This window comes from Panulirus ornatus, chromosome 42 (assembly GCF_036320965.1).
Source record: "Panulirus ornatus isolate Po-2019 chromosome 42, ASM3632096v1, whole genome shotgun sequence".
NCBI lineage: Eukaryota > Metazoa > Arthropoda > Malacostraca > Decapoda > Palinuridae > Panulirus > Panulirus ornatus.
The window spans coordinates 17,792,134-17,806,106 of NC_092265.1; the positions used below are offsets into that span (position 1 = coordinate 17,792,134).

The 13,973-nt window shown below is 40.2% G+C and overlaps 1 protein-coding gene across 1 annotated transcript in view; it reads left to right on the plus strand.

Moving 5' to 3' along the window:
- Window positions 1-3,259: 3,259 nt before the first annotated feature.
- The window catches only part of LOC139762008 (apolipoprotein D-like), a 25,970-nt gene continuing 15,256 nt past the window's right edge, over window positions 3,260-13,973 (plus strand). The window contains exons 1-3 of the mRNA XM_071686790.1: window positions 3,260-3,314; window positions 4,362-4,491; window positions 11,931-12,114. Of these exons, the coding sequence (XP_071542891.1) occupies window positions 3,260-3,314; window positions 4,362-4,491; window positions 11,931-12,114 (369 nt within the window). The remainder of the gene's footprint in view (window positions 3,315-4,361; window positions 4,492-11,930; window positions 12,115-13,973) is intronic.

The following is a 13,973-nucleotide window of genomic DNA, read 5'->3' on the forward strand; positions in this document are numbered from 1 at the left end:
TTATTATTATTATTATTATCAATATAATCTTTATCTTTATCATAATTCATTCATCTATAATTATCTCCGGGCCATTTCTTTTCTATGAAACTCATGATATTACCCAACCCCAGGGCTGCGCTCCGCTCAGTAGTAGGGACAATATGAGCTTACTTTTAGGAAGAAGTTCTTCGGCGAGTCTGTACTCTGCTTCGTCAACTGAACACGATACGTCCTCCACGAAGTGGCAATGAACGTACTTGGTATTAGTGTAACATCCACTCTTTCTTGGAAACCCAAATGTATGGGAATAGCTACGTTTACTTTTATAAAACCTGTGTTTCCTGTTTAGGTGTAGGAAACTTCTTTTCTTCTGAACAGTTGCTCCGTTTATACAAGAGATTGATTCGTCCTTGTATGGAGTACTACTCTCACATTTGTCTTGGTTCTAGGTTTATTCTTACTTGACAGAGTAAAGTCGGAAGAGGTCCTACATACAAACTATTCCAGGCTAACTGCCAAACATAACTCTCTTCCCCTACGCCGCAATGTTGGTTCACTTTCCCTCTACTGTAGGTATTAGTTTAGTTTTTGCTTCCGCGAGCTGGCTGCTTATGTGCCCCTACCACTAAGTAGACCACGCAATACTTGGCAAGCTGCTGCGTCGTATGTTTACTGTGTGACCATCGGCAACTTAAGGGTGGGCCGCTTTGATGACTGCTTCTTTCCCAACACGTAGAAGCTGTGGAACTCTCTACCTTCTCATGTTTTCCCAATAACTAAGACCTGGCACATCTCCAAACAGGCTTTTCACATCCTTCAAAATTCGTAAGTACTTTCCCTTGTCTCTTCTCTTTTCCTTTTTATTATTCTCTCTAGATTTCAATCAAGACCCGGCCATGATGTGGAATTTTGTCCGTGACTGGAGCCTTCAACATGAAAAATAAAAGAATATTCTTTTCAGCAAAATGTTCTGAAATACCACGTTCTAACCTTCCTGAATGACCCTGTGTGTTTCTGTTTACGGAGTCCACACTGCCGATCATTAGAATATTTTCTTTCTTGCCCTGTAAGATAAATCAACCTACTGTTTCCTATTCTTTGTATGACTTTCACAAAGGCAGCTGGTCAGTGCAACAGGACGTAATGAAACGGGATTCGTAAGTGGCCACGTCAAGGAAATAGGAATGACACAGACATAGTCCAAAGTTCACTGTGCAGTGCTGACGTCTTAATCATGCTTTACAGACCCGGGCTGCTGCTGTTACTGGATCACTGAAGCGAGCACTTAGCTCAGCCCTTAGCTTGATGTCTGGACGCTTGGATCCAGGTGCTGTGCAGAGTTGTATTCCTTGTCGATTTTGATGATAGTTGGAGCCGACCTGGGTGAACGGAGTGTCCTTGTTAGCAGCACAAACATAGCTCTTCCGCTGGTCTCATTCTGTTTATTTGGTCAGTCTTTACCCGAGCTTTAAATTTTGAAAAGGTTGAATAGCTGTCTGCTGGCTGGAGAATCCTGTACCACCTATTGTGCTGACTCGGCGCCTCCGTCACGAAGGAACTCTGTCTTTCACGCAAACTGCAATCAAGTCATGAGCGACAGCCTCACTGGCTACTGCAGCTGTGCATTACTTACTCTGCTGTGAGTGTCACCACAGGATACATCTGTCTGAGAGAGTCTTGAGAAAGACCTCCAGTTTGCTTTGTTATAATCATGGTGGAGTTGGCATCGTGAAGGCTTCGCATATATTAGAAAACCACATCGAGAAGGTGTCACTTCCCAAGCAACCGTCACTTGCATCCCATACTAAGTCATTCAGCAAACTTGAGACGAACAGGATAGATCAACTGTTGACGTGTTGCCTGTTCGAGCATCTGCAACGAGTGGCGCGACCGTCACTCGCTGATAAACCTGAGCTCAGCATTACCTCAGCTATCTGATTCCCTGCATTATCAGCCCTTGAACTTCCATACTGTTAATGGTGAACATTAACATTACCCAGGAAAAAAAAAAAATTACCTGGGATAACTAGTTAAAAGGTGAGTGAAGTTCACCATCATCAAAGAAGACAACTGGGAAACATTACATGGAACATCTCAGATAGCCAGATACACGTCTACTTCTGTTTGAAGTAGATATTTGTTGACAAGAATTGATACCCTACGTCCTTCACCTCCTCCAGGACTGATAGTTTTCTAGGACACCATGATCACGGAATGTGACCTTCAGATATGTCTCTTGTAGACAAATAATGGACAGTTTGTATGGATAGAGGATGGATACTCCTGATATTCTATCCCTAAGAGCCGTACAGTACCGCTATGATGCAGTGAAAGTGGTGGTTTAAGATTTATGGCGGCGGTCATCATGCCTGGCTCCCAGTTATCGCATCTAGTGAAAGGCCGGGCGACTCCCTCCTCCTGCACGTGGACGACGTCTCGCTCATGGAATACTGTGACTCCGTCGAGGGGGCTCCCCCCCCCCCACCCCCCCCCGCCCGTGAGAGACTTTCTACCACGATTCTCGAAGATTTCAGATTTAGTCAGATAGATTTGGTCATTTTTCTTTGTACCGTTCTGCTGGTCTTCAGACTTTTGAGAAGGAGTAGCTGCGTGTTGATAAGATTTGGTCAAGTGTGCGAGTGAGTCAGAGTTAGCAGAGGCAGAGGTTGTGGTGGATGGGACAACAGGTTGTGGTGAGCGAGATAGAGGTTCAGTCATACTGTTCTGAGGTTTATTTCTGACGACAGATACACTTGATTCAGAAGATCTAAGCGTCACGATGGACGCTTCTACTCTTTTCCTAGATCTGTGGGATAAATGTTCTCATTTATCATAACAGTTCAAGTTTCCATTTTCTCTACACAAGACATTTCTCGGAGAAAGAAGTTTGGTCACCTGCTGACTCGCAGTTATCACCAAAATGCTGCTGGTATACTGAAGCCTCTGGCGGTGTTAGGGATGTAGGCCCCAAACATGACCAGTTTCGTAAGCAAAGCTAATTTTGTAACATTTCTTAAGACGTGGGAAGTCCTTCACCTGAATGCCAGTTTCTCCTTAACAAACGGATCGGTTTACGTACCTGTTCTACCCGGTGGCCTGTATATCCACCACTGAACATCCTGTTGAGGAAGTGACCGAGGGAGGCCAGCGATGTAAGGTCCGCCTCACGTAACATGACACAGCGAACAGTCTCTCTCTGGTCGGGTATCAGGCATGGGTCGTGCAGGTGGGCCACTCCTCCTACCGGAAGAGGAGACACATGGCCTAGAGTCAGCCAATGTCCCTGGTGCCCCGCCTCGCCCCGCCCCGCCCCGCCCCGCCCAACCCCAGGGGTAAACATTTCTACTCCGGAACACAACGAAATATTCGTTTCCTGGAAGGTGGCTCGTAGATCCACCGATACAAATGTTTGTTTATAGGGACGAACGCTTGTCATCATCGACAGCTCTGATTGTATTCGGCGAACACCCGTCAGTAAAATCATTCCTTGGTACATGAACGCGTAAACTTAATTCATCCGATGTTGCGAAGCAAACCACTTGTAGGGAGAAAAAGTTTGGCCGTAAGAGTTGCGCGAGAGCGCAATCAGCTTAGCAGAACCGCCGACTGAGGAGATCGAGGTCAGTACATAGCTCCTGCTGAACACGGACCTCGGGTTGGCATCTTAGTGATACCTGTTGTTGTATGGCTTGTATGTTGTGAGCGAGTGTCACCTGACGCCCTCCTGCCTGGGGATACACCACGGGTGAAAGGTCACCTTCAGCGGGACTGTGCATCGTCAATATAGAGACTGAGTATGAATGAATGTGGCCTTTTTATTGTCTCTTTTCCTGGCGCTACCTCGCTGAAGTAGGGGATAGCGATGCTGTTTCCTGTGGGGTGAGGTAGCGCCAGGAATAGATGAAGGCAAGCAAGTATGAATATATATATATATATATATATATATATATATATATATATATATATATATATATATATATATATATATGTGTGTGTGTGTGTGTGTGTGTGTGTGTGTGTGTGTGTGTGTATGGGAGTTTATACATATCTATGTGCATGTGAGTGGATGGGCCGTTCTTCTGTGTCCTAGCGCTACCTCGCTGACGCGGGAAACGGCGAATACATATATATATATATATATATATATATATATATATATATATATATATATATATATATATAATGATATTCATTACGTTCATTTCACATACAATAGATGTATAGTTTGCATTTTGACTCTCCAGTATTTAGTATCTAATATTTAGTGTAACATTACGTGAGCATCATTGAGAGCTATAACTTTCATTTTCGGCTACGCGAAGGTATTGCTAGCGTCAACGTAATATACAGATTCCTTTAGATTTATTTTTGCCGTTAAGCAAGACCAGGAAATGGGCGATCCATAAAACGCAAGTTGGCACCTCGACCGTTATATAACGTCAGTGCGCTACATAAGCAACAGGAAGATGACGTTGTAACAGTGAGGAAGGCAACAGCTGGCAGTAGCAGGTCAGTAGGGGAGTTCCTTGCACCTCCCAAAGCTGTGGTACGTTTCTGTAACTTGTAAATCCTTCAAATGACAATCTCAAGACAGCAGTTGCCGTGGTTCACCTCCACCACTCGTTAAACGTTTGTCATATCTATGTTATTTATATATCCCACATAGTACTTCGTACATTGATACACTTAAATTACGTACATCAATGTGAACGTGTTTACTGTATATAGCCTATATATTGGACTATGTAGAAGCCTAAACAAGATAAACAGCACCAAGTTAATCATTAGGTCTCGCGCCAAGGCCACCACGGTGCTGCGGTAACTCCAGCCCCGGGTAGTTTAGACAGCTAGGCTGCTGTAATACACATTGGGTGACATTTCATAATTGGTGTTCACAGGATTCTAGGAAAAATCATTTGGAAAACTGAATGTCATAATTATAATCAAAGATTGTTATGTTATAGGAGCTGGGTTCACTCCTGGAGGAAGGGAGGGAGAAGGTGTGAGTGAAGGAAGCGATGTACTTCGCGTTATACGCGCCTGACAATGGCTCATAGGACGCCTTAACATTCTGCACGGGGAAGGTTTAGGATATACAACGGGTAACCAACAAATTGAAATATTTCAGCATTTTTTTTTATGCTCAGGGAAGAAATAGAAGGTTGATTACCTTGAAACATATAGGTTACAGTTGGTTGTGCACGTTCTCAGTAACTATGAAGATAGTTGGGTACAAGAGAAATGCGACTCAGGAACTGAATACGCGGAGCGTACCCGTGTGTACCCGACATAGCCCGTTTCATACATTCTTCATTACTGTAGTCCGGAACCAATATCGGTGTGTATGACGATCATTTCAGGCGCAAATTTCAATAGTTTTGTTCTTAAGAGAAAAGGGACGTTGGAGTGTGTGGCAATTTCCGGTTAGAAACGGGCGGAGGCGATGTCTCGTGCGAGTTCCTGCCGAAGGTTGACGTCGAAGATGAGGCACCACGAAGAAAGCTATCGGGAATATGACACGTCATTAGTCACACTGCGGCATCTACTGATGGAGATGACGCCCTTTGGGCTGGACTCCATCGTCAAGAGTTCAGGTACCGGAGTGGTACACTTGTCTAGTAGTGAATCAACTGCCTAACTGACTTGCTGCGTTGTTGAGATTAAACCTCTCTACAACTCTACAACTCTACAACTTAAGAGGTGGTGAGGTCAGGTCTGGGAGGGGTAGCTATTCCCAGAGGGAATTAGAGACGTCGAAGCCGAATGTTGCAGGCTTCTGACCTCTCTCCAAGCTGTTGACTTGGGATAAGTCCGTAAGAGCGGCACCTCTAATGGAAATAGCCAGGTTATCTGTTATTATAGCGGCAGCACTTGATCTGCTGCCACCTAACATCGATTTGGGTGTCGGGGCTTAATGCTGTAGGATGAGCCACCAAACACATTTCTCCTGTGGAGAGTCGCTACGAATCTAAGATATATATATATATATATATATATATATATATATATATATATATATATATATATATATATATATATATATATATATATATATATATGTAATGCGAAAGGCAATCGCTTAAATGAGTAGGTGATTGGGAATACCTTGATTAAAAAGATAGATATACACAAGTATACGTATGTGAGAGGGAAAGATAGTCAACGGGCATCATTGGACGACGTATTAAGTGATAGACTTGTAAAAGCAAAACTTTTGGCTATAATTATGTTGAGTGGAGCAGTTGGTGGGATGCCTGATCACTGTCTTGTGGAGGCGAAGGTGAAGACTTGTGGAAGTTTTCGAAAGAGGAAACACTGTCGGGGAGGAGAGAGTGGTGAGAGTAAGTGAGCTTGGAAAGGAGACTTGTGTGAAGAAATGCCGGGAAAGATTGGCAATAGGTGACAGCAAATGAAGTGAGGGGAGTGGATGAGGAATCGGAGGTATTTAGGGAAGCACTCATGGCATATGCAAGATTCTTGTGGTATGAGAGAGGTGCGAGGGAGGTGGGCAGGTAAGAAAGGGTAATGAATGGCGGGATAAAGAAGTAAAGTTGCTAGTGAAAGAAATAAGAGGGAGATGTTTGGACGATGCAAATGATTGGGAGATGTATAAGAGATGGGGGCAGGAAGTCAAGAGGACAGTGTAAGGGTTGAAAAAGAGGGCAATGAGAGGTGGGGTGAGAGAGTATTATTAAACATTATGGAGAATTAAAAAGATGTGAAGGCTGTAAATAATGAGCGAAAGCCAAAACAACAAATGGGAATATCGGAGTTGTATGGCGGGAATCAAGTGTGTGATGTTGGGATTTCAATAACTTTGTTAAGTACTGGCACCTGATGAGGTGGAGTCTCCACGAAACATGTGCCAAATTTATAGAGAAATTACATGTTAAATATGATTGTATGAACTACTGAAGTGCGATTTCACATTCATACTATCATCACGGACAAGTGTGATCATCAGGTATATATATATATATATATATATATATATATATATATATATATATATATATATATATATATATATATATATATATATATATATATACATACATATTTTTTTTTCTTTTTTTCGTTCACACTCAGTCTCTAGCTGTCATGTATAATGCACCGAAACCACAGCTCCCTTTCCACATCCAGGCCCCACAAAACGTTTACGCACTTCACGTGCCCTGGTTCAAACCATTGACAGCACGTCCACCCCGGTGTACCACATCGTTCCAATTGACTCTATTCCTTGCACGCCTTTCACCCTCCTGCATGTTCAGGCCCCGATCGCTCGAAATCTTTTTTACTCCATCCTTCCACCTCCAATTTGGTCTTCCACTTCTCCTCGTTCCCTCCACCATGGAAAGCTGTGTGGGGCCTGGATGTGGAAAGGGAGCTGTGGTTTCGGGCATTATTGCATGACAGCTAGAGACTGAGTGTGAACGAATGAGGCCTATGTTGTCTTTTCCTAGCGCTACCCCGCACACATGAGGGGGGAGGGGGATGGTATTCCATGTGTGGTGAGGTGGCGATGGGAATGAATAAAGGTAGACAGTGTGAATTGTGTGCATGGGTATATATGTATGTGTCTGTGTGTGTATATATATGTGTACATTGAGATGTATAGGTATGTATATTTGCGTGTGTAGACGTGTGTATATACATGTGTATGGGGGTGGTTGGGCTATTTCTTTCGTCTATATATATATATATATATATATATATATATATATATATATATATATATATATATATATATATATATATATATATACATATATATATATATATATATATATATATATATATATATATATATATATATATATATATATATATATATATATATATGTATATATATATTTTTTTTTTCCTATGAGTCCACGGGGAAAATGAAGCACGATAAGTTCCCAAGTGCACTTTCGTATAATAATCACATCATCAGGGAGACACAGGAGAGAAATATAACAGCCAATTGATATACAACGAAGAGTCGAAGCTAGGACGCCTTTTGGTAAACATTCGATTTTCCAAGACAGACAACGAACGTTCATAAACTTATCATTTTACAAATTTCATCAATGATAAAGTTATCTAATTTGTATCGTTCATCACTAATATGAAGATTATAATTCTTTGTGTATATGAAAACAGAAGATTCAATGATATTTCTCGTGGTAATAGAGTTAGAGTAATAACTGAGCTGGCATTACTCCAGTCAATACAATGATCATAGTTTTAATGTGATTAAACAAGGCATTTAATTTTTGTCCCGTTCTTATGCTATATTTATATTGCTTAAGTCTAACAGAAAGATCCTTACCAGTCTGCCTAGCATAAAACGTATCACAATTTCTACATGGCACTTTATAGATGCATCAAAGAGAATTTTCTGGTGAATTCCTGATTGAGATATTCTTTATTGTATTATTGTTGCTGAAGGCAAGATTTACATAACAGGATTTAAGCAACATGGGGAGGAAAGTAAAATTATTATTAAAAGGAAGAACTAAAAGATTCTTGGTGTCAATGGGAGGTTTGGGCTCAACTCTATAAAATGATTTCTTTGCTAACTTAACGGATTTATCAATGAAAGATCTAGGGTACTTTAACTTAGATCCAATAGAATATATCTTCTCAAACCCATCATCAATAAACTCTGGACTGCAAATACGTAATGCCCCTAGGAACATAGATTGAAATGATGCTAATTTAACTCTGTCATGTTGAGATGAGTAATAATGGATATATGAGCACATTTTGGTAGTTTTTTGTATATGCTAAACTTAAACTTGTTTCCTTGCCTATGGATCATGCAATCTAAAAATGGTAACATGCCATTATTTTCATTTTCTTCAGTAAATTTGATGGAAGGTACTAAATTGTTAAGTAAGGGGAGAAATATTTGTAAATTTTCATTTGTTGGCCAAACACAAAGAATATCATCTACATAACTAAACCAAATTGCATTAGAAGGTAAGATATCCTTTAGTAATTTTGTTTCAAAAGATTCTTTATAAAGATTACTTAGTGCAGGTGAAAGAGGATTACCCATTGCAATGCCAAAATTTTTGAGCATGATAATCTCCACTGAATTGAAATAGACATTCTTTTATACACAATTCTATCAGTTCAATGAAAACAGACTTTGAAACAGGTAAATGAATATCACCAAGACATTAAATAAATATTCTAAAAGGTCATCAATTGGAACTTTTGTGAAAAGTGAGGAAGCATCAAAGCTAACTAGTTTGAAATCAAAATTAACATTGATATTGTTAAGCTTGTTGACTAAATCTGTATTGTTCATGATATTAGAATTTGATACCTTACCTACTAAAGGGCTTGATAAAGAAACTATTCATTTTGACAATTTATATGTGATGGAGCCTACTGAACTCACTATAGGTCTTGCTGGAAAATTCTGTTTATGTGTTGTGATAAGTCCATACATATATGGCAATGAAGGGGACACAGATGACAAACTTTTGAGAAGAGAACTAGTACCTTTCAACAACAACTTCATTTCTTTATTGAAATGAGAATTAACTGCTTCTAGGGGATTTTTACTGAGTTTAGAATATGTTGTGTCATCATTTAAAAGATCATTCATTTTAGATAAATATCTACTTTAGTCTAAAATCACAACAGGTTAGCCTTATATGCTTTAGTAATATGTATGTCCTTGTCTTTTTCAAGGTGTTAATAGCTCTTATAAATCTTTTAGGGCAATTAGGTTCCACTGGTTTTGACAAACTGGCATACACTAAACCCTTACAGATATTAATTTCATCATTAGTTAAATTACTGTATTTCTCTAAATATAGAGATATTCATTTACCTGTTTCAATGTTTGTTTTCATTGAAATGATGAAATTGTGTATAAGAGACTTTGTATTTCAATTTATTGGAGATTATTATGCTCAAAAGGTTGTTATGGCAATGGGTAACCCTCTTTCACCTGTACTAAGCAATCTTTATATGGAATTTTTTGAATCAAAATTACTAAAGGTTATCCTACCTTCTAATGCAATTTGGTTTAGGTATGTATATGATGTTCTTTGTGTTTGGCCAACAAATGAGAATTTACAATATTTCTCCCCTTACTTAGCAATTTAGTACCTTCCATCAAATTTACTGTAGAAAATGAAAATAATGGTATGTTACCATTTTTAGATTGCATGATCCATAGGCAAGGAAGGAAGTTTAAATTTAGCATAAACAGAAAACCTACCAATGTATGCTCATATATCCATTATTACTCATCTCAACATGACAGATTTAAATTATCATCATTTCAATCTATGTTCCTTAAGGCATTGCGTATTTGCAGTCCAGAGTTTATTGATGGTGAGTTTGAGAAGATATATTCTATTGGATCTAAGTTAAAGTACCCTAGATCTTTCATTGATAAATCCCTTAAGTTAGCAAGGAAATCATTTTATAGAATTGAGCCCAAACCTCCCATTGACACCAAGAATCTTATAGTTCTCCGTTTTAATAATAATTTTACTTTACTTCCCATGTTGCTTAAATCCTGTAATGTAAATGTTGCCTTCAGCAACAATAATACTATAGAGAATATCTTAATCAAGAATTCACCAGAAAATTCTCCTGGATGCATCTATAAAGTGCCATGTAGAAATTGTGATAAGTTTTATGTTGGTAAGGATCATTCTGCTAGACTTAAGCAACATAAATATAGTATAAGACAGTGACAAGAATCAAATGCTTTGTTTAATCACGTTAAAAACTATGATCATTGTATTGACTGGAGCAATGACATCTCAGTTATCAACTCTAACTCTATTACCACGATTAATATCATTTAATCTTCTGTTATTAAATACACAAAGAATTATAATCTTAATATTAGTGATGCTCTATACAAATTAGATAACTTTATTTTTGATAAAATTTGGAAAATGATAAGTTTATGAACGCTCGTTGTCTGTCTTGGACAATCGCATGTTTACCAAGTGGCGTCTTAGCTTCGTCTCTTCGATGTATATCAACCGACCGTTATATTTCTCTCTTGTGTCTCCCCTGATGATGTGATCATTACACGTAAGTGCACTTGGGAACTTTTCGTGTTTCATTCTCCCCGAGGACTCATAGGAATATCTTGATCACGCGCAAAATTGTGATCCTTTCCAATATATATATATATATATATATATATATATATATATATATATATATATATATATATATATATATATATATATTCATAAATATTATACTTAATCGCTGTTTCTCTTGTCAGGGAGGTAGCGCCAAGATGAAAAATGGCCCATCCACACCTATACACACATATACGCACATATAGATACACATATCAACATATACATACAAATACATGCACAGACATACATATATATATATACACATGTACATATTTATACTTGCTTGCCTTCATCCATCCTGTCGCTACCCAGCCACACAGGACATAGCATTTCCCCTTCCTCTCCTTGCTATCAGAGTCGGCCTGCAGGTGGTCAAACTGTGAGCCAGGCGTCACCTTCTTAAGGAGTCCATCGTCTCCCTGATCCTGCGTAAATGCAGCCTCAGCGAGAAGCTTCAGGAGCCACCTAAAAGGAATTGTGTAATAATAATCATGATAATAGTAATGGTAATAATAGATAGAGTTTTAGAACATAGTGAATAGTTCTAGCGTACTGTTTAGTACAAGAATTCATTCCTCACTAAAACATAAAAATCTTGGAGATCAGAACGACATCACGGAGGACCATGGATGATGATAACGTAAATCACTAGTTCTAAGCTTTTTGTTTTCTTAGGAAGCCCTGGCTTCAGCAACTGAGATTCTTCTTCATTAATAAACTGGCTTGCTATGTTCATCTACGTCGGTGACAACATCTCATGAGAAGGCATATACCTCAGTTCTGAAGTAAGTATTAGACTTGTGCCTGTAAACAAGTATATTTCCTCTGCAGATTCACCGTAGACGACATACGTACACCGCGTACGATGCTCGTACAAATCTCCATTTTCTTCCTGGCCTCGAGCTCCGTTTCCTGCGAGGAGTTAGGCGGTCTCCTGCCACTGGAGATGACCACGTCGCCAGACCTGGGCCTCTGCCCCACTCTGCCAGTCACGAAGAACTTCAGCCTACCCCAGGTGAGAGGCCGCTGGGAATAGCAAGGTGAGGATAACCGCTACCCATGAATGGGTATGATAACAAGTGATAACCCATCTGTTTAATGCAAGGAACCTTTCAGAAGAAAGCCCTTGTTATCTTCCACTACCACATACAGCCTCGGGTTCTTTATATCTTCCACTGATGTAAAATATTCACGCATACCATTAATATTTCATTAGCTATCTAGTTTTATGATTTGATTGTGAGTTGTACATGTGTAATTGCATCACATGGAATGTGTTCAAGGACTCACTGCTTAGTGTGTAAAAACCAAACACAAGGTATTGTTGTCTTGTGTAACATGTAAAGCGGACCTACAGACGATACAAGGGAGAGCCGGATGGTCGCTCAAACAAGTGATGATGAGGTGTTGACAGGCTCAGATAATAAGCTGACCTCGTCACACCGTTCACTAGTGTGTGTCGTAGTGTGTCATAAGACACACTATAGGCGTACCTACTTATTTTTATGATATAACTACAAAAGTCACCTGATCTTCATTGAGTACCACGGAATGAAGAAAGACCTCCATCTCCTTACCAACCCAACCTTACACTACCACAAACAAACTCGGGTCCTTGATATCCTCCACTACCACAAACAACCTCGGGTCCTTGATGTCTTCCTCTACCACAAACAACCTCGGTCCTTGATGTCCACTACCACAAACAACCTCGGGTCCTTGACATCCTCCACTACCACAAACAACCTCGGGTCCTTGACATCCTCCACTACCACAAACAACCTCGGGTCCTTGATATCCTCCACTACCACAAACAACCTCGGGTCCTTGACATCCTCCACTACCACAAACAACCTCGGGTCCTTGACATCCTCCACTACCACAAACAACCTCGGGTCCTTGACATCCTCCACTACCACAAACAACCTCGGGTCCTTGACATCCTCCACTACCACAAACAACCTCGGGTCCTTGACATCCTGCACTACCACAAACAACCTCGGGTCCTTGATATCCTCCACTACCACAAACAACCTCGGGTCCTTGACATCCTCCACTACCACAAACAACCTCGGGTCCTTGACATCCTCCACTACCACAAACAACCTCGGGTCCTTGATGTCTTCCTCTACCACAAACAACCTCGGGTCCTTGACATCCTCCACTACCACAAACAACCTCGGGTCCTTGACATCCTCCACTACCACAAACAACCTCGGGTCCTTGATGTCTTCCTCTACCACAAACAACCTCGGGTCCTTGATATCCTCCACTACCACAAACAACCTCGAAAGGACCCCAGTGGTTTGTTGCAGTGTGAATTCCTATATAGGTATCCCTGTCTTATGCCTAGTGTACTGAGCGATTCAAGTGGCTACATCTTATATAAGTCTTCACTATAGAGTGGGAATACTTGCGCCATCCTGTGTATTATCAACAATGTAGACGTTTTTAAGGATATAACGTTTTCGTCAGTGGGAATGTATGTACCATGCTACTGATATGATGTTGTGGAAGCACGTGCCAAAACCTCTATAAAGGGGACATGGCTTGATAATGAAGGATTGTGTTATAAATAATGGAGTACCTTTTTTTTTTCAGTTACGTTTCATATGTGTTACAGCCTCTGGAGTAATTATCTATGTCGATATTCGGAAGTTCAGTTCGATGTATTCTTGAAAACGTGACCAGGATGATTACTGGTATCGTTATCAACCTCCCTTACCCTGAGGAGGTTTTATCTGTCTATCACAGAGGTCCAAATATGAAGGGCAAGAGCGAGGGATTGGCTATCTTCCCCTCCTGTGCTGTCACTTTCTGTCAGGAGGAACAGAGGATGGAACCAAACAAGTAATTCTACTGGAAGTCTCCGGC